Source organism: Mus caroli, unplaced genomic scaffold (assembly GCF_978045245.1).
Source record: "Mus caroli unplaced genomic scaffold, Mus_caroli_1 scaffold_6, whole genome shotgun sequence".
Lineage (NCBI taxonomy): Eukaryota > Metazoa > Chordata > Mammalia > Rodentia > Muridae > Mus > Mus caroli.
In genome coordinates this window covers 38246492-38274380 of record NW_028227261.1, presented here as the reverse complement: position 1 = coordinate 38274380, position 27889 = coordinate 38246492, and the positions used below count along the sequence as shown (strand labels likewise).

At 50.2% G+C, this 27889-nt stretch overlaps 1 protein-coding gene across 1 annotated transcript in view; it reads right to left on the bottom strand.

Moving 5' to 3' along the window:
* The window catches only part of Cfap57 (cilia and flagella associated protein 57), a 69444-nt gene that overhangs the window by 14128 nt on the left and 27427 nt on the right, over window positions 1-27889 (bottom strand). The window contains exons 11-21 of the mRNA XM_021160891.3: window positions 25311-25484; window positions 21501-21662; window positions 17125-17280; window positions 15672-15765; window positions 14754-14944; window positions 13940-14113; window positions 12284-12442; window positions 9547-9690; window positions 4665-4781; window positions 2602-2736; window positions 2359-2502 (exon numbers count right to left, since the gene is read on the bottom strand). Of these exons, the coding sequence (XP_021016550.1) occupies window positions 2359-2502; window positions 2602-2736; window positions 4665-4781; window positions 9547-9690; window positions 12284-12442; window positions 13940-14113; window positions 14754-14944; window positions 15672-15765; window positions 17125-17280; window positions 21501-21662; window positions 25311-25484 (1650 nt within the window). The remainder of the gene's footprint in view (window positions 1-2358; window positions 2503-2601; window positions 2737-4664; window positions 4782-9546; window positions 9691-12283; window positions 12443-13939; window positions 14114-14753; window positions 14945-15671; window positions 15766-17124; window positions 17281-21500; window positions 21663-25310; window positions 25485-27889) is intronic.

The following is a 27889-nucleotide window of genomic DNA, read 5'->3' as shown; positions in this document are numbered from 1 at the left end:
CTCAACCCCACCCCATTCTCTGCTTTTCCTCAAGCTCTTGCCGCTGCCCAGAAGCAGGATCCTTCTCCCAGCTGGCCCTCAGCCACTGTCCACCCACCCTGGGGCCAGACTCCAGTGGCCCTCTGAGACTTCAAGGGCCTTGTTTCCCTGATGGGCTCACGCCACTGGATATACATAATGGCCCATGTTTTCCAGAAGCTCTCAGAGGGTGGGAATACTTTGTATTGATCTTGGAATTCTCTGTGGCTGAGGCCCAGCTTGTTGTGTAAGAGAACATGAAGACAATGTGTAGGGAAGGATAAGGTGCGTGTTCTAGGTGTTTGTATTGCACAGCAACTCTGATTTCCATATTTGTATAAGCATGCCAGGGAATGGTGTGGGGAGGCCCTGAGCTCCTATCTGGATATACAAATGAGATGGTGGCCTCATTCATTTTCCTCGGTTATTTTCCAGTGAGTTGCTCAGCCACCATGCCTGCCTTGGCTTTCTTTAGCCTGTGTGGGACCAAGTGTTGGGGCCCTGGTAGCCACGCAGGTAGTTCCTAACCACCATGTACTAAGGCACCCAGGGCCAGCACCTGGGTGTGTGCATCTGGAATCAGTAGTGCTCTTCTTTCCTACCGCAGGCCACAGGCCTCCCTGGCCCATGAATGGTGGACTTTTAGACTCGTTCCCCCCCCCCCCCGCCCCCACAGTGATTCTTGACTGATTTCTTTGCTGGGGTAAAGGAAAAGAAATGGAAGTTTTGAGCCCCAATTCTGTACTAGGCCGGTGGCTGCTGTTTGTCTTGGTCAAGTGTTGCAGCAGCCACTGGAGTCGGTGTCATTTACCCCAGGTTACAGATAAACAGAGCAGTTTCTGGAGGCCCAGAGTTTCCTGGCCAAAGAGCAGTGAAGCGCTGCTGCCTTGGTCTACATGGAAACTGTGTCTGCTCACTCCCCACACCCTGGGTGAGAATACAGTGCCTAGTTAGGCTTGGCCTGCAGAGGCCCTGCAGCCTCCCCAGACTCTGGCCTGGCTCCCTTGCTCCACCTCAAGATCAAAGAAAACAGTCCTGGTACCCAGAGCAGCAGTTCTTTAAAAAGAAATGTCCTCATTACAGATGGTTGTGGGCCACCATGTGGTTGCTGGGAATTGAACTCAGGACCTCTGGAAGAGCAGTCAGTGCTCTTAACCACTGAGCCATCTCTCCAGCCCCTGGAACTGACTTTTGCTTTGGGCTTCTGCTTGGTGTGGAGAGAAGGACCAGCCCCGGAGATCCTCAGGCCTATGTGCCGAGGTCTTCCACTTGTCAATGAGACAAGGTGACAGATACTGCTGTTTCCCTCGTTTCACTGCCCAGCTTCCTGTGCTCAAAGCCCTCGTTTTAGGTAGCCCTGGCTCTTAGCAAGGCCGTGTGTGGTTGCTGGTACCAAAGGACCTACCAGTCACATCTGCTTCTCTTTCCTGGTCTCTGAATACTTTTATGGTCCAGAGCAGAAATGATTTAAATGGGTAGTAGGAAGGGGTACAGATTTTAAAATGGGGAGACACAGTCGTGCCTTGGTATGGCCTGGGCTGTTGTGTACTCTGCTCAAATGTGTGTGTAACTCTACAGCATCGCATCGTATCTGGGTTCATTCCAAACTGCACCCTGTTCCCATCCCAGTATTTCAATTAGGATGTTAAAGAAATGTAACCATAAAAGTATGTGCTCCGCATGTGATTCTGATGTTCTCTTTTGATATAAATTCTTATCAATTGCCTCAGATGATACTGACACCCAAGTGGGAATCTGGCAGAAGTGTCTCGATGGGCAGTCTCAGTGGAGTGCCTGGGTGGGGGCAGCAGGAATGGGGCCAGGCCCTCTGAAGTGTCTGCTGAGGATCCTGGGAGCTGGGTGTAGAGCTCATTAAGCACTATCTTTGCCAACACCGTGGGTGTGGTTCAATCTGCACCAAGAGATAAGGGTACGACCTGAGGCACCAGAAAGGAAGACTAGGCAGGTGGAGACTGGCCAGACACGTCCCAGGAGGAGGGAAGAATAAAAGGCAGCAAAGCTGGGTGGGGAGACGGGAGCTGGAAACAAGAGAAGGGAGCTAAGGAGTCAGGAGAACTGAGACCTGGATGTATCGTGGGTAACGGAGGCAGGTCGCTAGCTTCTCAGGGATAGGGATGGGATGATGGCAAGAGGAATAGGGCTACCAGTGGGCATGATGATGCCTAGGTGGGCTCCCCGGTGAGCCCCAGGCCATGGTGACAGCCAGGATGAGCCCCTGGAGATCAGAGAGGAGGAGCCGTGAGAAAGCTGTGGGTCCCTGGATGTCTGGGGGGTCTAGAGCACGGGTGGTCTCAGGCGGCAAAGGGATGCATCCGTTACCTGCATGATGCGGACATAGTCGGTGCGATGCAGCTCACCCTCCTTGATCACTTTCTTCTTGAGCGTGGCAAGGTTCCTCTCCAGGTGTTCCCGCTGGCGGGCGTACTCCTGTTGCAGGTCTGAGTTCAACCCTGCAATCTCCACCTGGCGCATCACATGGGGAGACACTCAGCCAAGGAGGGGAGAAGTGAAGCCTAACACAGGGCAGTGTGGGAGGGCGAGGGCGGGGCACTCAGAGCTCACCATGTCTGCCCGCTGCACATACTTCTCAAAGAGGCCACGGATCTTCTCCTTCAGCAGCCGGGGTTCCTGGATGTATGCCACGCAGTTGTGAAGGTCTGTCTTGAAGCGTCGGACCAGCGCTTCCAGATCCCGTTCCTGCAATCAGACGTTTACTCCTGGGACAGCACGGCATGGTCTATTCCGAGGGGCAGGGGCTTCAGGCAGAGGCTAATGAAGGGGTCTGGTGCCTCCTCATCTGGGATGGACACCTGACTGCTGGCGCCCACCCTGGGCACAGAAACCTAGATGGGCAGCCAGCCCCAAAGGTCGCCGCTCTGAAGTGCTTGTGCATCTGCCTGGGCCGGGTACCCTGCCTGAACAGCTGACAGGGCTTGAGACTGCACACATGGCATCCCTATTGCTCCGGATTCCTTTAAGGGCCTCAGGCTTATAAGATGAAAGGAAACTCATGTGGCCACACTTTCCTTTAGTGCCAAGAAAAATATCTCATTCCCTCTCACAGATCCTTACCCAGGGCTGCCCCATGCCTAAGGACCTCAGTAGTGATGGTTCCCCTGACTGTCAGAAGCACTGCTGTGGATGGATGACAACTCCCTCCAGATTGTTGTAGACTGGACCAGCTCTCCATCTTCAGCCATGCTTTCTGACTGCTACCTTCCCTTATCATTACCCAAGAGGGTGTCTCCTTTTTCTCTTCTCTCTACCCCTTTATTGACTTTCCATGTGTGTGTGCGCGTGTGTTTATATACACACTGACATATAAAATTTCTCTCCATATATATTTTTTCTATCTCTTCATATTTCATGCAAAAGTTCAAATCACTCATCAGCCCTTTCAGCTTGCAAAGAGCAGGGCCACACCCTCTTCTCCTGTGTGGCTCCGCAGCTTTGGCAGCATATGCTGCCAGTGTTTGATGTGGACAGTGGAAAAGTTCAGTCTGGTTAGAAAAACATCTCAGTGGCCTGTGGAAAGAGTGCACAGCTGCATCCTAACTCAGAGCCAGAGGACCAGGGTGTCTTACACTGGTTCAGAGGGAGAACTAGCTACAGGTACCCCGTGGGGTTTCCTTCCCCTCTCATTTCTCTGCCTGTATTGTTTTTATTTATAACACACACACACACACAAAATGGAATGGACCAGGTGTGGTAGCACACATCTGTAACCACAGCACATGGGGAGGCAAAGACAGAGTTGGGAGTCCAAGGCAAGCCTGGGCTACACAGTCAGTTTCAGGCCAGCCTGGGCTACAGAGTGAGGTACTGTCTCAAAACATGTAGGGAGTCAGAGAGACGGCTCAGTGTGGAAGAGTGCTTGTTGTGCAACCGTAATGAGGACCAGGGTTTAGAGTCCAGCATCCAGATAAAAGCTGGGTGGGTGTGGCCACACACACCTAAAACCCTAGCACTGGGAAGTGGAGATGGGAGGGTCACTGGGATCCCTGGTCAGCCAGTGTAGCTGAGGAAAGTGACAGCTCCAGGCTGAGTGACAGACTCTGTCTCAAAGGGAGGAGATGGAGAGTGATGGAGCAGATACCTGACTTCCTCCTCTGACCTCTGCATGTGGGCATTGTGAGTGCATGCGCGTGCGCACGCGCGCGTGCACACACACACACACACACACACACACACGCATACGTGCACACACATCCATCCATCCATACACTCACAGGAAGTAAACAAGACTGAGGTGGATGGTCTCTGAGGTTCTCCTAACATCAGCAATTTTGGGGTGGCCGAAGCTTTAACCACTAAGCACAGATGGCCTTTTAAATGATGTTCTCCAGGTCAAACAGAGCCAAGGCTAAGGGATGCTCCTTCCTATAAAACCAGCATTCTGGCCCTCTCCTCCCTCCCTTCCCCCAAGCTGTTCTATAGTCTCGGATGAATTTGAACATATACATTTGTGCAAGCCTGGAACCAGACAGGCCTGTGGGCAAGAGTGTGAGTTAAAATGGGAAGTGTTTCTTAGCAATGGCTGGCTCTGTCTCGAGGAGCCAGCTGCCCGTTGCGGGCAGGTGCCAGATCCTGAGTCCGCGCACTGCCAGACTCTGAAATCCTCGCACCTTCTGCTGCTCCTTGCGCATCTCCTGATCCGTGGCTCGCAGTTTCTGCAACAGTTCTGTGATGTTCAGCTCCAGTTGCGTGTTCTGTTTATGGAAACGCTCCAGCTCGGCTTCCATCTGTAGAGAACCAGGGGACGGAGGCATGAACGGGGAAGTCAGGAGGCAAAACTGCAACCTCCCGACAACCACTGTGAGGTGTGTTGGGAATGAGACCTTGCGACACTTGCCCTCCTATAAGCACTGCTCTTGACTGAGAGCATGCCCGCTCGGAGTCCTGCACCTGTCTGTGGCCAGGTCACAAAGTTTTCTTCTTAGCCGCCTGCCCCTCCCTTAACTGCACAGATTCCTCTTTTCTTGAATTCTTTCTAATTCAGTCACTCTAGATCCCGAATTCTCAACTCCTGCTCAATATAGGTCTCTCCGGAGAAATGCCTCCTTCACCCAGCTTGGAAGGATGTTTGAGTGGAGTCTGACCCTTAGGGTCCACAATCGTTCTAAACAGAAAGTTGAGGCTTGTTTCTAAAGTAGAGTTTGGAGGGACTGGAGTGGCCTGTGAGCATCTTCAATCCAGGGCAGAAAGAAGAGACAAGCTGGGGACAGACAGTCTGATCATCTAAGGGTCAAAGGAGTACAACCAAGAGCCATCCATCCCCTCTTCAAAGCGATGGCAGGAGATACCAGTGAGCGCCTGAAAGCCTTGCTCTCCCTTGTTAAATCTGTCTTACTCGGGGCACATCTAGTTCAGATGAGACTGGCTGGGGAGAAACCCAGTTCCCACTGAAAGCATTAGGAGATGTTTGATGGACACCCCACATCTGATGGGCACTAGCACACCTGTGGTGCTTGCTATGGGGTTTTCAGGGGGATCGGACAGTTCATTGTTTGGTGTGTAGGGTGGAAGGCCCACCCCCATTCTACCATCATGTTTTTAGGTTCCTGTCTACCTCTGGAAGGTCTGGGAAGGTGAAAGAGACTGCCCCCATGTCCTGGACACAGAGGGACGCCTCTTTATTAATAGGAGGTATTTTGCTAGATGGAAAAGCCCTCTGAGGCGATGCCTGGCATATGGATGGACTCTGTGAACATCTGGTGAAGGCAGGAAGAGCAGGCGTGTGTGGTGGGCAGAAGTGGGGAGATTAAGAGTGGGAGGGGAAGTAGAAACTGCCTGCCTCTGGAAGACGCGTGGCAAGATAAACGGGCCGTGTCTGCAGAGCTATAGAGAGCCTCCGTGTACAGGGAACACACAAGAATGGGGCTTTGCAGCAGCTAGAGCCAGAACGAGCACTGTCGGGGCTGGGGAGGCGGTTCGCTGGTTAAGAGGCCTTGCTGGAACAGCAGAGGAGCTGGGGTTTGTTCCCGGCACCCACATGGTGGTGTTCACAACGCTCTATGCCTCCAGTTCAAGGGGATCTGATGCTCCTTTCTGGCCTCTGTGGGAGCCAGGCACACGTGTGGTGCCCATGTAAGCAAAACTCTTACACAAAGCATATACAACTAAATAAGGTGTTTGTTTGTTTGTTTGTTTGTTTTAGCAATGAGCACTGTAGGAGGCTTAGGAACAGAGAACTGATGTAGTGGTAGTTTCTACATCCTAGAAGCCTCCAGTCTAAGAAGATGAGAGATCTGAGTCAGAGGCTGATATGAAATGGATTAAACGTCATCTATGGCAGAAGCAGAAGGTGCCATGTGTACACAGGGGACTTGAGCAGGGCCCCACCCTGGCAAGAGGCACCCTGGCTGAATGCTATAGGGGAGATATTGGAGGATAAAGTAGGGAAGAGAACAGCAGGTGGAGACGGCCTGCCTGCAGAGGACCAGGGTGGGTAGCCTGCTTCATTTCTGTGGGATGGCATTGGTCCAGATGACTGTAACATGGCACAGCACTGGAGGCAAGCTGAGGGGTCCATCACACTGAATAATGTCACCAGGAGCAGCAGCAGTGTCTGGCGTCTCAGAGGTGGGGCTACGTAGAAGTTCTATCAGAAGAGAGAAAGCCAGGAGACTAGCTTCTCTGGGAAAGAAAGATGGTGGGTGTCCTATGACAAAGGATGCCCCTAATATTCAGGGCTCCTGAGGTCATGTCTGAGTGGCACAGCTGACCTCTTATCAGTCCTGAGCCAGAAGAGACAGACTGGGTTAGGATGGAAGTGGCTGTACTCTTTGCCCTTGCTCGCTCCTCTGCAGGCAGAGCCTCACATTACTTCAAGGGTTATAAATGTAAACCGTAAAATATGTAAAGTGTGAACGTCTGGCTGGAAAGCCAGAAGATGAGCCCAGAATGTGAGAACAAACATCTCTCGCCCAGCATGGACACCAAGTCCACTTTCCTGTGTTATTCATCGTGATAATTCCCAGTGGGGAGGGCAGAAGAAGCCATTTGTCCCCCAGTGGACATCTGGCAGTGTCTGCAGAGGTTTTGGATCATAACAACCTAGGCAGGGGGTGCTTCTAGCATCAAATGGTTGGTGCTAAAGCCCTCGACAGCTCACAGGACTGCCCCTCCCATCCCCACAGCAGAGAATCAGTCACCCCAGAACACAGGCAGTGCCAAGACACCCTGCCCTACTAGATGAACAAATAACTGAACTAAAAGGGAAATCACAAGGACCCTTTCTCCACAGAGAAGCTGGAGAAGCATATATGAAGTGGAACATCTCAGTTCAGGCTGGCTTCGTGGTCATTCTCAGGGGTCTCGGTATACAAGCCTAGAGCTTGAGACTGCCCTCCAATAGGAGGAACATCACCAGAGACAAGCAGTGGGCATTTCTGAATGTGTCAATAACCCCCAGAGGAAAGGCTCACGGTCAGAGGTTCCTGCAAAGAACCAGGTCCAGGTGACAGCCCTGAGTCACTGGAATAAGGAGTGGGCACAGTGTGTGTAAGCGTTAACTAGGAAGGCCCCTGCCCTATTTCCCTAAACCAGGGAATTCCCTGCTTAGAATCAAGGTTATGTTCCGCCTCCATCACTGCAGGGGCAGTGAATGATCCCACAGGTGTGTTGATAGGAAGATCTTAAGGCAGAGCCCTCACAAATGCCTGTATAAAACAGGCCAGGAAGAGGACACACAGAAGTCACTATCACACACACATACACACACACACACACACACACACACACACACACACACACACACCACCTCCAATCTTCTGCTGCCCTGATCCTGGACTTTCAGCCTCTGGGACACTGAGAAAGATTTTTGTTCTTTGAAATTTCCCAGACTGAGATAGTTTGCTACTAAAAGGTCAAAGACAGTTGCCATTCCTTGGCCCTGAGATCACCAGCATACGGTGGGAGGGCCCAGGAAGGCAGCTCTGTGGTCAGCCGGGGCCACAGAGAACACCACACTGATGCCATGGGGGAAAATCAATCCCATCCCCTCTAGATCCCATCCCCAGGCTGATCTCTGCTTGATGTCTTTACTGAGCCTCTTGGAGCAAAGGCATTGCCGAGCATACCAGCACCACCGTAGCCTGTGGGCATCTAGACAGGTAAAGATGCTGACACCTGCCATACTCGCTCAGCAACAACACCTTGAGAAAATGGAAGGGAGAGTGGGGTCCTGCTTTGTACATGGGGTCAGGGTAGGTGTCTTTGAAGAGGTGACATCTAAGCTGGCACAGGGAAGATGAAAAACTGATCCTATGACGATCCAGGGAACAGTCTTGCAGCCAGAGGGGACCCTACTGCAGAGATCCTAAAATGGGAGAAACCAGGCTTTTCTGAGCTATCAGCAAGTTCGTTCCGGAGCAGGGGAGGAAGGCAAGAGATGAGGCTGCAGAGAGGAGAGATGCACGGAGCCTTTGGGTTTTATTCTAGTAGGATGCGACACCACTGAGGAGTTCACTCTGAGTCAGGTCCAGACAAGAAATGGTAGATGGGGCTGGTGAGACAGCTTGGCAGGCATAGGTGCTCACTAGCCCTAAGGACTTGAGTCCCGATGTGGGAACCCATATGGTGTATGGAGAAAACTGACTCTTGCACGCTGTTTTGGGCTGTCCACATGAGATGCTGTAGCAAATGCACCCTACCCCTAAGTAAAATAAGTACGAATCAGTGCCTTTTTTTCTAAAGAAGCTATGGTGGAGGCTTATGGAGGGCAACAGCATTGGGTTTAAAACCTGACTGGCTTGGTGTTGGTGATGCTTTCGGACCTGGGAGTTAAGTCAACGGTAGAATTAGGAAAGACTTTTACATTTGCATTCGACCGAGAAACAAACGATAGAAGGGGAGGTGGGGGGTGATCAAGAGTGAATCTGGTGGAAAATACCAACATTTCAGTTTTAGGTCATCAAGGTCCCCAAGTCCTAGGTGTCTTGTACCCAGTGGGAGGCTGACAGGTAAACAGGATGTCACTAAGAAAGTATGCAGGAGCCTGGGGCTAAAAGGCACACATCCGGACTGCTGGACTCTAGGAATCCTTATCATCCAGCCAGCCTGACTTCTAATCTCTCTCCTCTGTCCTGTCTGTTCCCCAGAACACAGTCTTAATCGTTCCTCTCTTGTGCCTAAGAGCCATGGAAGACTTCTGATTCCCTGTCAGAAGTCCAAACACCAGACCCTGGCCTGGGCTCTCAGCAACATCCCACTTTGAGAAGCAGTTCTCCGCCCTTGGAGGCAAGAGTACCTTTTGGCTGGGTATATACTGCCCCCTGGTGGCCAAATCTTCAACACGTGCATCTCCCATTTGCCATTCCCACTCTCTCCCCACACAAGCCCGTCTAACAAGCTAAATCCCCATCTAACTTGCTTTGGGGAGCTGGAAGCCTCAGATGCCTTGGCTGTGTGAGGCATTCTCTCTCATTTCCCTCGAGTCAGTGAGTGACAGGGTTAGAGGGGACAGAGGTTCCAATGGGCTGGGTGTGAGCTACGGTCCTCCCTCACCTCCTGGATCTGCTCTTTCATCACTTTGATCTCGTTCTCCCTCGGTTCTATTTGCTTCTTCAGCTCCTTTATTTTGTAGTCAAGGACAAACTTGAATTTCTCTAGCTCTTGGTTTTTCTTCTTCAGATCATAAATTCGCTTCTCCTGGAGGTGAGAAGAGAAAGGGAAGTGGGTGATATCACAAGGCCCTGGCATGTGGAACTCCTTTAGGTTTGAAAACACACAGTCGTGACACCGAAGATGGGCGAGGTCACAGACTGCGGCATGGACTTCACAGGAGCTCACTCCCTTTTGTATAGATTGTGAAAGACAATGTCTTTCATCCCACACTGTGTAGTTCTTCTGCCTCCTGGCCTTGGTGCATCTCTGTCAGCAAGCGGAATCCGTTCTCACTCGTATCTCATTGGATTCATGACTCGCTGGAAACCCAGAAAAAGAAGTGGGCAGGATGATGTGCAGCTGCCAAGGCTAGGTCTGCCTGCCTGATGGTTCTGGGACACTTTCTGTGGTGTGGGCTAGCTGCACTGTAAAGGGTTTGCACACACTGAGCCCTCTTGGACAGAGAGCATGCTTAGGGCTCTGTGGCTGAAAGACTCAGATGAGCTCAGCCTCCTTACCATCCCTGCCTTGGGGATGGAGCTCGGCATGTGGGGAACACAGCCACTGTGGGTGTTCATTTGCTAGCCTCTAGCTTTTGGAGGCATCTCCAGTCTTTCTCAGCTGAGTTTCCCCGACAGGGTCAGAGACCAGCCCTCTTGTTGGACCCTGTGCCATTCCTGACCCTAATTTGATAGCAACGGGCTGGAGAGATGGCTCAGTGGTTAAGAGCACTGACTGATCTTCAGGAGGTCCTGAGTTCAATTCCCAGCAACCACATGGTGGCTCACAACCATTTGTAATGGGATCACATACCCTCTTCTCACCAGACACTGTCACTGTTTTCAGTGCACTCATACATAAAATAAATAAAAATAAAATCTTAAAAGAAAAGAGGATAGCAACACAGCTGTTTGTTTGGACCACTGAGATTTCAGGCAATCTGGTGGAAGTGGAGCAGGGGCTCTATCAAGCAAGTCTGGACTGGGTGATATTTTCCTGTCACAGCTCTAAGAATTGACTCAGTCCCCCATCCTTAGGGCAAAACCACTGACTGGCGGAGCAGACACACAAGTAAATGCAGCCCCAGAATGTGATGTGTTATGCAGGGGGTGGGGGTGAGGCATTGTGGTGGTTTGCGCTGCCACAGCGGCGGAGAGCAACCTGGTTCAGGGTGATGTGTTGGTTCCCAGGGAAGTTAGAAATGAGGCTGGAGACGGAGGGGAGGAACTCAGAGGTCATCCCAGAGGCCGGAGCTTGCTGACCTCTGCTGTGGGCCGTGGGAAGCTACTGGAGGGTTTTCAGTGGTGGAATAACTGCGCTGACTAGTTTTATGTCAACTTGACACAAGCATTAAGAAAATGCTCCCATAGGGTGAGGCTGTAGGCAAGCCTGTAGGGCATTTTCTTAATTAGTGATTGATGAAGTTGAGCCCATTGTGAGTGGTGCCATCACTGGGCTGGTGGTCCTGGGTTCTATAAGAAGGCAGGCTGAGCAAGCCATGAGGAGCAAGCCAGTAAGCAGCACTCCTCGGTGGCTTCTGCTTCTGCTCCTGCCTCCAGGTTCCTCCCCTGTTTGAGCTCCTGATCTGTCTTCCTTCAGTGATGGACTACAGTGTGGAAGTGGAAGCTAAATAAACTCTTTCCTTCCCAACTAACTTTTGGTCATGGGGCTTCCTCGCAGCAATAGAAACCTTAACTAGGACAATGACCTAACTACACTTGCTGCTGGGGACCAGGGTGGGAAGTGGGAAAGCCGCTAGACTAAGAGGGGGTCGCGATTCTCTGCATTAGGAATGGCTGGTCTCTTTCTTGTCAAGTTTCTTCTTTGAGAATCTGAAGAGAGCCCTGCTCCATCTCCATATACAAGACGTCCTGTGCAGAAAGATCATGCAGGCTGACAAAGATCCGTCCAACCCCTCGTTTCCGAGGAAAGTACAGGACAGCTTTGAGAAATTACTTAATGCACAACATCTGGTCAGCAGAGGGGCCTGTGTCAGAACCCACCTAAGTAATGCTGACGCCCATGTGTGGCCACAGGAGAATTCTGCCCGATGAGGCAAAAGATGCAGTGGATGTGGATGGAGATGTGGGATGGAGTCTGGGCTTACTCAGGAGGATAGCAAACCTGGATGTTGAGGTGGTGTGTCCATAGAAAACATGTGCCCATCAGCTGAGCATTCTGCACAAAGGCATTCCCATCTCCCTGGGCTACCCAGTAGTTAAAGGACCAACACTATAGGAGTCCCCTACTACTGGCAATACCATGTGGACAGTGTGGCAGGTGAATTACCCTCAGCTCATAAAGTGGGCCATCTTAGGATGCCTGGCTCAGTGGGGGTCAGGGATCTGGGAGCCAGCAGACCTAGGTTCTTATCTGAAGTCTGTCCCCTACAGACTGTGAGACGTTGGGCGTAAACTCGGCTTCCTGGGACTTGGCCTCATGAGACGCAACCCCGAGTTGTTGGAGGAACTGAGAGTGCTGTGTTAGCACTCACGAGCTCCATGCCAAACGCACAGTGGGCACTTCGGAGACGGTTCTTCTGCCACCAAGTCAGGTAAATGATCTCAGAGAAGCCAGAACCCTTCCAGCTCTGGGTCCCTCTGGGCAGTGGCCGGAAAGGTCAGTGAGTAGCTCTCACCTTGTCTTGAATGGTCTCGTCCCTCTCCTGGATCTCTCTCTTGAGCCCTTGGATGTCTTTCTCCAGGGACCTGATGATGCCCTGCAGCTTCATCTGCTCCGACTTGAGGAGCTCGATGTCGTTGGTGCGCTCTTCGATCTCCTTCTGCAGGCTACTGAACTGAGGCGGCAGATGGCAGATGGCGCCAGTGAGCACCTCTGGGGCTGATCCCCATCTTCCCACCCCAACTGAGGATGCAGCTGGCCCTCCTCCAGGAACAAAAAAAAAAAAAAACCCATCACTCAACATCCATGGGCTTTGGGGAGTGGGTTTTGTTATCCTATTTTCTTCAGGGACGACCTTTTTGTAAATTGACGAATACTCTCCCCCACCCCCCCATACTTGAAAATTTCATACTTGCATACAATGTACCATGGCCACCCCCTCCACAACCATCTCTTACCTCCATCCCAGTTCTGACATACACCTACCTCCCTTTTTCACAACTACTTTCCCTCTTACTATAAGGAGACAGGCTCTTTTTATGTAGCCAGGCTGGCCTTGAACTCACGATCCTCTTGCCTTAGCTCCTAAGACATCCTATTGCAGGGACAGGCTATCATGCTTATATTGTTTGTTCCAGGGAGTGGGTTTTTTCAAGAATTTAGAACAGTTCAGTATTTCTCCAGGTCAAGTGAGTGATGGACTATCCACTGTAATAATGTCCAGTCTACTGAATGTTCTCACTTTCCTAACGCTGCGACTCTTTAATCCGGTTCCTCATGTTGTGGCGACCCTCAACTATGAAACTGTTTTGTTGCTACTTTATAACTATAATTTTGCTACTGTTATGAATTGTAATATAAATATGGATATGCAGGATATCGGATATGCGACCCCTTTGGGTCATGACCCACAGGTTAAGAACTAGGCTCTCTAGATGGACCTGGGTTCTTCCAGGACCATACTGGCCCCTGGAGTGGGTCAAGGTCACAGAGATTCGCTCTATCCGATGAGCCACGGTAGCCACGTCCACTGTAGGAGGGAGAGCCTGGTTGTCCCAGGAGTCACACCAAACAGGGCGATTTCTAACAGGAAGCTTTGATTCCTAATGGGCTTGCTTTGAACTTAGCATCTCTGGGGGTAACCATTTTAGAGGAAACGAGGCAGTTCTACGGGGATCTGTGAATGGCGTCCCTTCCTCTCTCGGCATCGGGGAACTAAACAGCTGCCTCATCTTGCAGTCAGAGCGTCTTACACTTCCCACCACGCTTCTGAGGAGGGGTCTTTGGGTTGGAACGCCCTGAGCCGAGGCATCTCCAGGCTGAGCTGCTGCCCATCTCATCCTCGCACCACTGCCATTTCCAGCAGATCCCACTTGTCCGCAAAGGAAAGCTCAGAGCATCTTTCTGTGCACGGGAAGCCCATGAGAAGGAGGGAAAGGGTGAGGTGTGGTGGTACACTCCTGTAACCCTAGCACCTGGGAGAATGAGGCAGGAGGATCATGAGTTTGAGGGCAGAATGAGTATCTCAGTGAAATCTAAGCCAGCCTGGGGTCCCGGAGGTGGGACCTCTGTGTGGTCGCCCATGGCTGTCTGTCCACTTGCCCCTTGTCCCCCAGCCTCCTCTGGCATGCTTCCGGGGCCCACCCCTGGGTCATCATGCAGCAGCCCGCACCTTCTTCCTCATGATCCCCGTTTCTCCCTTGAGTCGCAGGTTAGACTCCTTTTCATCCCTAAGCTTCCTCTCGTACTTGGTTTTAATGTCTTGGATCTCTCTGTCTTCATCTTCTTCAATCTGCTTCTTGGTTTCCTCGAATTCCCGAAGCTGCTGTCTGACATCTTCCTGTGCCTGGCTCAGAGCGGGGGAAGGGAGAGAGAAAGCGTGCTGAGGGAAGGAAGGGGCTGTGAGGCCGCCATGCAGAGGGCCTGGGAGGACAGGAACACAGAAGCCTTTCTCATGAAAATTGCAGAAATGGAAGTCAAGGCCCTGTCCTGTCTCCTGTCCGTCCGGGTCAGGCCTCTTTCTTCCACCTTCCCTTCCTCTTGCCAACAACCCGCATGTCCTGTTTTATCTCTGTTCTTCTGGGACAGGGTTTCTCTGTGTAGCTTTGGCTGTCCAGGAACTCTGAAGTCCAGGCTGATCTCAAAACTCTGAGATCCACCTGCCTTTGGCTCCCAGGGGCTGGAATTAAAGGCGTGCACCATCACGCGGCCCAGACACATCTTTAGAGAGCTTGGCTCACTGTGATTATATTTATAAAATTATTTGGTTATCTCTTCCCTGAGATGAGAGTTCCTTGAGGGTAGAAACCTTGTCTCCTGTGCCCATCCTCGACTCCCAGGGCACAGTGCCTGCTGCACACAGTAGCTGGGGGGTAGGGGGAGGCAGATGGCTGACCAATTGAGACACTCTAATTGCCCTACCCCCAAGCCACCCGTGCTGCCCTTTCTCACAGGCAGGGAGGAAGAGTGTGGCTCCCTGGCATTACCTCCTCTAGAAGGCCAGTTTTCTCCTGGAGTTTGGCCTCGTAGAACTCGGTCAGCTCCTCCAGGGCTTGGCTCTTCGTCTCATCGTTATCCCGGAGCTGCTTTTCGTACTCCTCCTGCATTCTCTGGGACTTGAGCTGTAGTTCCTGGTACTTCTCATACTCAAGGAGCAGCTTCTGGTTGTTACAGCATTCTGCAGGGAGAGGCAGGGGCAGCCGTGAGGCACGTGGGCAGGCAGTGGCAGCCTCCAGTGCCCCTGGAGCCCTCACCTCCAGAGCCAAGGTTCAAGGCCTGTCTAACTCCAATGACTGCCTCTGCTTGTATCTCCCCAAGTGGCTAAGCTCCCTGCACCCAACTCTGGACAGTGGAATCACATTTACGAAGATGATGGAGGAGGCATTTGAAGGTTCAGGGCCTGGAAAATATCCAGAGTATGCAATACAGATTTTATATCCCCATTTTATAGATGATCAAACTGAGCCTTGGTAAGGCTAGGGGATACCCTAGAAGATGCAATAAGGAAGTACTGGGACTGGGACCCAGCAGTCTGTCAGGCTCCAAACCTGAATCTCCTACTGGGATGTAAGAGGTATTGTAGGGGGCTGGAGAAATGGCTCAGTGGTTAAGAGCGCTGATTGTTCTTCCAAAGGTCCTGAGTTCAATTCCCAGCAACCATTCCCATTGAGGAATGGGCAAATACACAGGAAGGAAAACCATGGTGACTTCCAATAAAGTAGTGTATTCATAGACAGAGCCACATCCCCTGACTTCATAGACAGAGCCACATCCCCTGACTTCTGCTGTGTCTGGGGGTGGGGGTCGGTCGAAGGAGGGGCATCTTTCGGATGGTTATCCCTAAACTGCCTATGCCAACCCTGGCTAACTGCCCTTAGCCATGTGGCTCCCCCTTGTGGACTCACCCAGGTCTTGCAGCTCCCGGGTCTGTTTGTCTACAAGCTCCTCTAAGCGCTCTCGGTGACTGATGTCCTGTTTTTCTTTCTCTGTTTTTAACACCTGAAACAGAGATTTACCGTTTCTCAGTTCCACACATTGGCCAAGGCACCAACAGGACAAGAGCTACTTTTACTGGCAACACCGTCATTCATAAAATTTTCTCAAGCCCTTACTTTGTACCAGACACTGTTCTGTGGAGTCATGACCACATGGCTACCTTTCATCTGCATTGTATTTAGCTCTGAAAGTTCTACACTTTTGCTCTTTATGTACACCTGATAAAAAATAGATTTGTCAGCAAAGAGTTTGGGTTTGGCACATGGATCAAGTAGATTTTGAGAAGAAACAAAACCCCAGGGATTCATTCCAATCATGTACCACTGATGGCTAAATGTGGTGGTGCGCACCTTTATCCCATCACGCAGGAGTCAAAGGTAGCCAGATCTCTGTGAGTTCTAGGCCAGCCTGGTCTATACAATGAATTCCAGGCCAGCCAGGGCTACACAGAGAATCCCATCTCAAAAACTAAAACCAAACCAAACTAACCAACCAACCAACCAACCAAATCCAACCAAACAACCAACCAAATCCAACCAGAGCCCCACTGGATGCTGCTGGCACATGGCTGTCTTCAGTGTGTTTGCTCATATGTAAGAATTTACCTGAGCCTACCAGCTCCTGGCAGGCTAAGGGTGCCGCTCTGAGGCCTGGCTTGTACAAGCGGCACCAAACTAACACTCGATGCCTGGCTGAATGAATTATAAGTAAATACATGAATAAGTTTAACAGCCAAGAGCTTTTCAACCCAACAGACCCATGAAGATAAGTTACCCGTCCAGACACCCATTGAGCCAAGAGGTGGGAGGGGGGTTGTGGATGAGCAGGCCAGGCAGGTTTTGTATAGCATAAAGATGGGCTTTTAAATCCCTGGGCCACGCCTAACTACCCCCTGCTGAGACAGGCTTTATTTTGGACCATCTAGAAGTCAGCACCTGTTAGTCCCTTCTCTAGCATTCTTGTTATTTCATCTCTTGAAAGTGAGTTATTCCTGGTTTCAAAAATAAATACTCACTGTAGAGAATCTGGAGATTATGAAAGTGTCTTGGGAACAAAATATAAGTTATCCGTAACAGCAGCTTCCGGGATAATCATCTGTTGCCTCGTTGCCTCTTCTCCACGTACCTGTTTTACCCGGCAGTACCCTTCACTATGGAAAGCTTTATCTTCCGTCTGACCTGCTTAGTCACCTGTCATGCACATCTCCCGCCCCCGCAACCCCCCTCCGCCTACCCCCCTCCCTCCGCAGCCGGGCTTAACAGCTCAACAGTTCGGATGCCCTTAGACCATGGCCCCGTGCTCAGCAGCATGGAAGCTGCTTACTGCTGACACTGTACATTCATGAAGGCTCCCGAAACACACCTGGTTCTTCGTCTTTAAGGATTCCATCTCCTGGATGAACTTGTCCGTCAGCTCCTTGATCTTCTCCGTGTAGTTCATGTCCTTCAGCCGGAGCTGATACTCATTCTCCATCTTCAGTTCTTCTACGCGAGTCTTCAGCTCCAGCATAATCTGAGCCTTTGGGAGAAGGATGCAGAATCAGGGATGCGGAATCAGGGAGAGTGCTCACGGTAGCGGGAGCCGGGATACACGAACCTGTGATCCTGACCTGGGACCCACTGCCCTGTGTCACTTCAAATGCACTACCAGCTAGGACTTGTTGCCATTTCCCCTACAAGATGTACAGGTGACATGAGGACACATAAGAGTGTCCTCCTTTATCTTTCCAATACGTGCTCAATGGCCCTACTATGTGCCAGTAGCAATCATGTCTTCCTCAAATTGGCATAAATGTCACCTGCCTGGTGAGGCCTACTGGGACCCTCTGTTCAATCCTACTACTCCCCCCTTCCCATCTTAGCTTGGAACTCTGGACTGACCCTTCCTAACATCATCTTATGCTCTATTTTTAAAAATTATTTCTTCGGATACCAGCATTTGGTAGCTATTACATGATTTGCTTATTATTATTTCTTATTCTGTTGTCTTTTCCTTTCGCTAGAATTTAAGCTCCCCACAGGTGATATCATTACTGGTTTTGCTCTCCAACACAGCAGGTACACAGCTAAAACATAGTAGGTACTCAACACAGCAGGTACACAGCTAAAACATAGTAGGTACTCAAAAGGCAACCCCTTTCTCTGTGTTTGGTCCTGGAAATCAAACCGGGGGCTTCAGACCTCTCGAGTTCTATACTGGGCCACACACCCATGGGGACAGAAGATACTTGTCCCCATGGAATGCATAGCCCATTGAGGCAGCCAAATCAACACATAATTGCAATTAAGTGTCCAGTGACATGGGTTACTGTGCCCTCATGTCCTCTATTCCTGAGCTTGTGCCATCGCTTCCATTGAGGCAGCCAAATCAACACATAATTGCAATTAAGTGTCCAGTGACATGGGTTACTGTGCCCTCATGTCCTCTATTCCTGTGCTTGTCCCATCGCTTTTACTTTGACTTGTGCTTGGCTCAAAAGTCTAATGTCTGTCTTTCCCATCCCCACCACAGTTTTCTGAAAGCCCTGTCATATGGGTTCCCTTCCTTTCCTGAAGAGTGGGAAAGGGACTCAGATGGTCTCTTCTGCTCATCCTGATTACAATGCACACACCCCCACCTTGTCCTTGCTGGTCTGTTTCCCATACCTCTGTGACAACGGGAACGTGTTCCATTTGTTTCTGTACTCCTAACTGGCACCTGGGATGGACTGAAAGGAGGGATACCCACTGGGGGTCCCCATGTGGTTTGGTGACAGTTGGAAGCAGAGGTAGAGGGGTGTAAGCTTGGAAACCACTCAAGTGTTACAAGACGTGGAGGAGGTGTGGATGCAACACGGAAGAGCCTCCCCTAAGCTCCTGAGGCTGGCTTTGGTGGGATGCAGACTTCCTGATGATGATGGGCAGCACAGAGCGGGTTAGAGGTGAGGCAGTTAGCAGGGAGGTGACTACAGAGTTCAGGTGAGAGGTGGGAGGGGCTGGAGGTGAGGTGGGGGAGGGGAGCTTGGAGGAAAGGAGAGAATGTAGAAAGAGATTCTGGAAAATGTGGTGCCCCACTGGTTCTGTGGTGATGAGAGGGCATTGGAAGACTCCCCGGGTGACTGGCTGCTCCTGGGTTGGAGTTTATCTGTCTGGCTTCACTGCACAGTCTGCAGAGCCTCTCGCAGATGCAACAGCACTGTAGGTACTGCTAGGTGTTCTGCAGGTGAATATGCGGCCCCATGGCCTGTGCTGGACCAGGGAGATATTTACTGTTGCAAGTGGTCCAGTTTTGGATGTGGGACATTCAAGGTGCTTGTTGCTACGTTGCTGCAGAGAATCTTTCCATGGTAGGAATCTTGTCGTGATACTTTCTAACTTAAGGTCTGTCTGCCTGTGTTCCTTCCAAACCACTTCCAAGCCCTCTGTGGTCTCGGATTTTCTCCAGCTCTTTTCTCCGCAACTGATTCTACTTACAGATGCTAGGCTCATCTTCCTGGAGGAACCCCCCTTTCCCTCTGCACACACTACTGGCTGGATATGGAAGGCTGTTGGTTCTGGTAGTGCTGTGCAGAGCTTGCTTTGTCCGATACAACCTGGAGTGGGGTCCTCCTTCTGTGTTCCCTGGTGTTCTCTTGGAACAGCACAGCAGCTTGCATCCCTGTTTGCTTCCCCCCTGGCTTTCCTCCCAGGCTACAGGCATGGGAATCCTTTTATCTCTGAAGCTCCAGTGTTGGTGGCCTATCAGACATGCGGAAGTCGCTTCTGTTGCCAGCACATGGACTTGTATATCCAAATGACTGAGTGAGCGAGTAAGTTCCTGGCTGAGAGACGGTTACATGGAATATCAGAGTATAAAGAGACGGGGAGCTGGAATTGGGGAGAATGTGGAGTGTTACCCAAGGGAGGTAGAGAGAGGAGGAGGCAGAGAGGGAGCAGGGGAGAGGTTTGCAGAGAATCATCCTGATGGTTGTGGGAGAGGGAGGGAGGCTCAGGAAGTGGGATACATACACACAGACTACACAGACACAGACACACACAGACACACAGACATAGACACAGACACAGACACACACAGACACACACACACACACACTATTTCCACTGTGGTAGCGGCAGTGCTGTCAGGCCTGGCTGTGGTCAGGGGTCAGGGGTCAGAGTCAATGGAGACACTGTCAGACATTGAGCTTATCCTTGCATCTCCTATTTGGCGCCTCTACCCTCTGGGACGAACAAGAAAACAGGGGAGAGCAGACATGTTTGCCACAGGGAGGCTCCTCCCTCCTCCTCCTTTGCCTTTCATAGAGAATGTTCCAGGGCTCTCTGGAAGGGCTGTCCAAGGAACACCAGGGCCCTCCATCCTGCTGTGCCTCTGCGTGCTGTTCTGGCAGTTTTATTGTCTCTCCTCCCACGACTGTGAGCTTCCTGATCATAGGAGTCAAGTCTGACTTTTCCAAACACTCACGCTGGGAGCCTAGCCGACTGCAGGAGGCTTGCTCAGCTACTCAGACTCTCATCCCAGGTGGCAGTGACTATGTAGCTCTGGGATTCTCTGAGAGCCAGACATTCAGTCATGAGCTGTGCCCGGGGCTTTGCACTCAGATTTCAGCCAAATATTTACTGTGTTGAACTTGCTGTATGCACAGGAGAGAGGTTCTCCTGGAATAGTGACCAAGAGCCGTCTCCAGATTCAATCTGGGATCTAATGATGGTTCAATATTTACCAGCACAGGGGGTTTGGATCCAGCATGAAAACTCTTTGACTGAGGTTGATCAATACCCCTTGAGCCATGGGGGAGAGCAACAGTGTCTTTTCCACAGAGGCATTCGGAGGTTTCAAGGAGAGATATTATGTCACTGGTACTGTGCCTGCTGCGTGGCAAACACTCTTTTCCTTCTTCCCTTCCTTTCCTTCTTTCTTATTCGGAGACAAGGTCTTACTCGGTAGTCCATGCTGTCCTCAGACTCATGGTCCTCCTGTCTTGGCCACCCGTGTGCTAGGATTACAGATGTGAACTGCTGTGCCCCTTTGTGTGCATACACTTACAAATGTGAGTGCTGATGTCGTGTGTGTGTGTGTGTGTGTGTGTGTGTGTGTGTGTGTGTGTGTGTAGGTATGGAGTCCAGAGGTTGATGCTGGGTGTCTTCATCAGTTGCTCTAGAGTTTGTTTTCTGAGACAAGGCCTCTTGTTGGACCTGAGACTCATCAGCTCAGTCAGGTTGTCTTGCCAGTGAGCTCCAGGGTCCTCTGGTCTCTTCTACCCCTAGCACTGGGGTTTCGTACACAGACCTTTGTGCCCAGCTGGGTGCTGGGATCCAAACTCATGCCTGACTGAGCCATCTCCTTATTCCCCATCCCACCCCAGTCACATATTTGAAAATGAAGGTCCACCTGCACTGGAGATCATGACACTTCACAGATATGACCTGGGCATGTGGTTTGCCAGCTTAATCTTATGAATGTGTACTGCTTATCTTTAAAGTCCCTAGCCCTGGTTCCTGCTCTTACACTGTAGGAATGTGGGATCACAGGACTGGCGCACAGGATGATCATGGGGCAGAGAGACAGGCAGTGTGAGGGTGGAGGCCGTCAGGTGGCAGCAAGCAGGACAGCTTGCTGGTGTGAATGGAGTTGTGAAGGGAGCTGTGATAGTCTGTACCAAGGATGGGGATAGCCAGACCTTCCGAGGACCTTCAATCCTGAGCCCTGAGTGCAGTCTGCCAAGGAATTCTGCGTTCCTCCTCATTCTCCCTACTTCTTACCTTCTCTTCCATGTCTGTCTTAGTCACGAGCACCTCTTCAGCAAAGCCCACCTCCCTCTCTCGTTTGATTCCCCGGCCATCCTTATCAAAGACCTTCCAGGTGAACAGGCAGCCATCCTCACCAACTGTCAGCAGGAACTGATCATCAAAGGTGAGCAGCATCTGTGGAGGCAAGGAGCATAGAGGAGAAGCAGCTTTCTGCAGTGAGCACGGAGGAGAAGCTTTCTGCTTCGGCCGTGCATAGCCAGGGCGGGGCTGGCTACTGGACAGGTCTCTGTTCGCGCCACCCTGCACACCTCACTGTGTCTATGGGCTTGTGTGCTCTCTACCAGGAGACTCGGACAGAAGCACCCTGGTGCAACAACAAATGTCCTTGTTCCAGTACGAGGGGGTCAGTGTTTGGGGAAGAGAAAAGACTCCAGCTCATTCAAAAGCAAAGAACGGAAGGAAGTGTGAAGCTCTTCTGGCACCTACCACACATTCAGGGATGATTTCCTGGTGCCACCACATGGGGACTGGGAGAATTAATTGGCCTGTGCTCTTGCCTCTGCATGTCATGCAGGTCCCTGCTTCAGTGTGGTTCTCACTCTACTAATGGCATAAAAGTACTCATGTGTAACCATGGATCTATTGTTGTGACTTCACGACGCTTTTGTCTCTTCCCACCTGGAAATTGTCCCTTATTGTCCCTAATTGAGTTTGGGAGCAGAGCGCATCCTTACATTGATTTTAATGATCTTATTTTCTGGAGCTTTGGGTTTCTGGCGCTGCTGCTGCTGCTGCTGCTGCTGCTGTTGCCTACAAGAGTCTTTGAAGGCTGAGCTGGCTTCCTGACTCCCTGGAGACTGATCTGCATTTCCTTTAACTCCCAATTTCCTGCTGGGCTTGTCAACTTCTAAGACTCCAGCACAGCCAGGCAGCAAGGAAGGGTGGAGGTGAACAAGAGGGGAGCTGCGTCAACTGTTCATCTGCACTCTAGAGAGCAGCAGCCATGCTCTCTGCCGCTGAGCCATTTCTCCAGTCCCTAAGACATGTCCATTTGAGGGACACGCAATCATATAGAAAAATTCTAACAATAATGTTAATTTTTTAAAAAAGCAGGATGCAAAAGAGTGACCATGTAGTGTATGTTCTTTATGTCATACATGTAATATATATGAGTGAGGATGGGGTTAGCGTCTGAATGATGTTGCTGTTATGAAGACCTGACTTCTAACATAAATACACACTTGCTTCTATTATTAAAAACCATCTTACCACAAAACTGAGTAGATCTGGAGGGAAGATTGGACTATTTTGTGGCACTTTACTTTCAACCCAACGTCCAGGCTCAGTACAGAGATGCACCATAATGAGACATCCTTTTCTAATGAGTACAGTGACCTACAGGTAAGTGTGATGCTTTGAATGAAAATGGCCCATAGGCTCATAGATTTGTACACTTGGACTCCAGCTGGTGGAACTGTTTGGGGAGGATTAGGAGGTGTGGCTTTGCTGGAGGAGGTGTGGTCACTGGGAGCTGGGTTCTGAGGACGGCTCATGCAATTCCCAGTGTTCACTTACTGCCTTGTGCTTGTGGACCAATGTGTGAGTCTCAGCTGTCCCTTCATCTGCTGTCATGGACTCTGACCCTCTAAAATGGTAAGCCAAATTAAACACTTCTGTTTATAAGTTGCCTTGGCTGTGGTATTTTATCACAGCAGTAGAAAAGTAACTAAGACAGTAAGCCAGTATAGAACTCAAGACATAATTAATTTTTTTTTCATGTCATCCCATCTAAAATAAAGGAGACATACATTTCCTCAGGGTCTGTTTTTCAGGGGTCTGTGTAACACCTCCTCCATCCCCCACAAATAGTTTTTGCTTTTCCATTGGCTCTCACTTATTGACATCTGTTTTTCATGCTAGAGAATGCTTTTCTTTTCTTTTCTTTTGGTTTTTCAAGACAGGGTTTCTCTGTGTAGCCCTGGCTGTCCTGGAACTCACTCTGTAGACCAGGCTGGCCTCAAACTCAGAAATCTGCCTGCCTCTGCCTCCCAAGTGCTGGGATAAAGGCGTGCATCACCACGCCCAGCTAGAGAATGCTTTTCATTCACTTCTTGTTACAGCAAAATACAAACTGTAAAATTTACTGTTGTAACCATTTCTTGGTATACAGTTTGTGATTGACACATCTGTGAAGCTCTGAGGCCATTACCTCCATCTGGCCTTTTTTTTTTTTTTTTTGTCTTTCAAAACAAAGATTGCACAAAGTGGACAATTCCTCTTCTTTGCTCCATCCCGAGGAGAATAGAATGACTACCATCTTCTATCATTTTTGACTAGTCTTAAGGATCTTCTTTTAAAAATGTGAATTAAGGTCCTATTGGTCAGTTTAGGTGAGTCACGGGTGGACATGATCTTAATCCGCTGTTCCACACACTCAAATCTTTGATAGTGGACAACAAAGGCCTCAGAAGTGGACAAAGCTCTGGGGACTAGAACTAATGTCCTAGGAATAAATTCACACTGGAAAAGGTGCCACCAAGCAGTGGGGATCCTGCAGACGCCATATCCCTGTCCACACTGGCTCTAGGCTGGGAAGCCAATGACCATATCTTATAAACTTCATGGTTCATAAAAACTGAAGAAGCCCCAGAAAGGACCACAAAGTCTGTCTCACAGAGGGACTCTAACCTTTGAGCCCATTTTCACTACTGTTCAGCATCTGGTGAGGGTGGAGGGCACTGTGTTGCTTGTTTGGGAATGGTTAGTTTTATTTAGTGCAGTGTTCTTGAAACCCATCCATGTTGTAGCACAGGGCAAAATTCCCTTCCCTTTCAAGACTCCATTGTATGTGTGGAACACGTTTCTTTATTCATATATCTGCCTCTGGACACAGGCTGCTTTCTTAAGTTAGCACTTTTCCTCTTTCTTCCATTATGACTTGAACTGTTTAGCTATTAGACATAGACATCACAGGAAGAGGGAGTAGGACTATTTACAAGAGCATGCCTATGTTATTATTCCCAGGGGTAGTCTTTATACCCATATTCTCAGGGAGAGGTTGTGTGTGGTTTGAACGTTTAGCTCATAGGAACTGCCACTATTAGAAGTTTTGGCTTTGCTGGAGGAAGTGTGTCACTGTGTCAGTGGGCTTTGAGGTTTTATATATATATATATATATATATATATATATATATATATATATATGATCAAAGATCAAACTCTGCCCAGTGTAGAATCCAGTCTCCTCTGGGCTGCCTTTGGATCAAGATGTAGAACTCTCAGCTCCTCTCCTCCAGCACCATTTCTGTCTGCATGCTGCCATGCTTCCCCTAATGACGATAATGGACTGAACCTCTGAACCTGAAAGCCAGCTCCCATTCAATGTCTGCCTTTATAAGAGTTGCCTTGGTCATGGTGTCTCTTCACAGTGATGGAAACCCTAACCAAGACAGATTGGCTCTAGTCTCTTGGGGTGTGACTTCCCTTTGTCTGAGAGCAGTGGGCGTCAGAGGGTCATTAGTAGGTAGACCTCACTGCAGCTGGGAATTCTGATGGTGACCTAGCTGGGGCATCTACAGCACCCACCCAAGGTGTCATTTTGTGACAAATGATCATAGGTGTGACTCTGGTTACTTCCTAGGGTAAATTCCCAGGAATTTCATCATGGGTATGACTAGCCAGCAGGTGCCCAGTGATGGGGTGATAGACAGACAAACAGAGAGAATGAATGAGAAGGAGCAAGCAACACAGAAGCTGCTGGGGTAACCGGCAGGCTTGTGAGGCAGAGCCTGGGCTGGGACCTGGTGGGGAGGCACAGCTCACCTTCATGACAGGGCCAGCATGAGCCTGGTACTCATTGTATTCTTTCTGCAAAGACAGCGGGTACTTCATGGAACGGATAGTCCCCACGGAAGTGCCCACAAATATCATGCGCCCGGAATGCGAGATGGTGATGGACGTGTAGATGACGTCAAACGCTGGTATCTCTCGGAGGATCTGGAACACAGGTACGTCTGTTCAGTGGGAGGGGCTGAACAGTGTCTCCAGTGTCCCATTGACATCTTTGAGGTAGAATTCTATTCAGTTTTTTCTCTTCCTTATAGTATTTGGTATGGTAGCCAGCATGTGGAAGGCCTAAACTAAATAAATACATGTTGGTTTCTCCTCCCCCTCCCCTCCTACTCCCCTCCCTCCTTCTACTCTTTCTCTCCCTCCTCCTACTCTCCCCCCCCCCCTCCCTTCCTACTCATCACCATTGGGCTGCTGAGAATGAAACTCAGGCCTCACACATGCTCTGTAGGCTCTATCACTGAGCCCACTTCAGAGTTCCTAATTTCCATTTCAATTTACTTATTCATTCATTTATTTATGTTTGAGACACTGTGTAGCTTTAGGTAGTCTGAAACTTACTTGGTAGACCAGGCTTGTCTCACAGAGACTTGCCTGCCTCTGCCTCCCAAGTGCTGGGATTAAAAGTATGTGTAACCACTGCCCATCTAGAGTTCCCAAATCTTATGTGTGTGTGTGTGTGTGTGTGTGTGTGCGCGCGCGCGCGCGCGCATACTTACACCATCGTGAATACATGGAGGCCAGCAGGACATCAGGCACCCTATTCCATCAATCTCTGTGGCCAGCAAAGCCCCATGGTCCTTTTCTTTTTATATTGCCCCCATCTGCCCAGCCCTGGGGTTACAGGTACATGTAGCCACATCTAGGTTCTCAGATCACAACTCAAGCCCTCATGCTTGTACAACCAGTGCTCCCACCCCTCCACCTCCACCCCACTGTCCCTTCAACTTTGGCTTCTTGACTAATAACTGGTTGTGGGTGTTAGGAACAAAACGAATGGAATGGCCGGAAATTCTCCTATGGCACCGTATGCAAACATTGTCTGTGGTGGTTTGAATAAAAATGACCCCTGATAGGTCCCTGGAGAGTGGCATAATTAGGAGGTGTGGCCTTGTTAGAGTAGGTGTGACTTTGTTGGAGGAAGTGGTGGGCTTTTGAGGGCTCAGAAGCTCAAGTCTGACTAGTAGCTCGCTATCTTTTTTTCCTGCTGCCTGTGGATCCAAATGTAGAACTCTCAGCTGCCTCTCCAGCATCTTGTCCGCTTGCATGCCGCCATGACTCCCGCCATGATGATAATGAACTAAACCTCTGACTTGTAAGCCTGCCCCAATTAAGTGTTTTCTTTTATAAGAGTTGCCTTGGTCTTGGAGTCTCTTCACAGCAAGAAAACCCAAACTAAGTCCCTGTCTTAGATCCTTTACCTGTTGTAACTCACCTGCTCATGCCAAAACCCCCAAGGAAGTTACAGTTACATTTGACAGGCAATAGAAGAGGAGGCACTGAGGCCAGAAGTAACTTGCCTCTGCTCCTAGGTGTGGTCAGTGGTGGTATCGTAACTGTACCTCAGGGTGCCAACAAGATGGTGATTGTAAATGTATCCAGGAAGCAGTGTTTATTAACATCTAACCTATGCTCTCAGGACACTTGTCTGCTCCTCTCCTCATGGCTGCGCTCACTCACCCACCCACTCACCTGGCCACACATTTGTTAAGGTGTATGTGGGGGGGGAAGTGGAGGGTGGAGTCAGCTAATGGGGATGTCAGGGAGAGGGAACATGACCCTGACCTGAGGGAACTAAATTGCCTAAAAAGTATGTTCAGGCCACTTGGGGTCCAAAGGAGGGATGGATGCCCTGTGTTAACTAGGCTGTGTTCCAAACCCCTCAGATTTATTTGTTGCTCTGGTAGCCATGAGCCTCCTCCCGCACCCAAGGTGCTAGTCCATGACAGAAGCCAAGAAAACCCAAGAAGCCAGAGATCAGCAGCCATCCCTGGGCTGGAGAAGAGCATCAGCCACATTTGTCTAAAGGGTCCTCACTGAGCTCTGTCCTCTGCCCTTATGTCCAGGAGTCAAATGTGGTAATATAAAAATCTGCAGGGGAGAGGTTTTGAAAGGACACAGGGGCAAGCCTGGGGGACGGATGGCAGGGGCTTTATCTCAGCAGAGTGCAGAACAAGGGTTAAGAGTACGGTTTCATCTAAAATTACATTTTTAATTAAATTTTTGTTTATGCATGAGCAAAACGGTGTGTCGGTGTGTATGTGTGTGTCTGTATATCAGTGGACAAACCTGTGGGAAATGGCTCCCTCCTTCCACCATGTGGACCCCTGGGGGCCACCTCAAGTGAGACTTGGTGGCATGTGTCTTTACTGGTCAAGCCATCTTGGTGGCCCAAGGCTGATCCTCTCTATCTCTCTCTCTCTCTCTCTCTCTCTCTCTCTCTCTCTCTGTGTATAGGGGGGCATGGGAAGTAGTAGACATCAAGATGGAAAGGACAAGGGGCCCCACAGTTTGATCCATTCAGGGGCATCAAAGAGTAGTGAACTGGCATG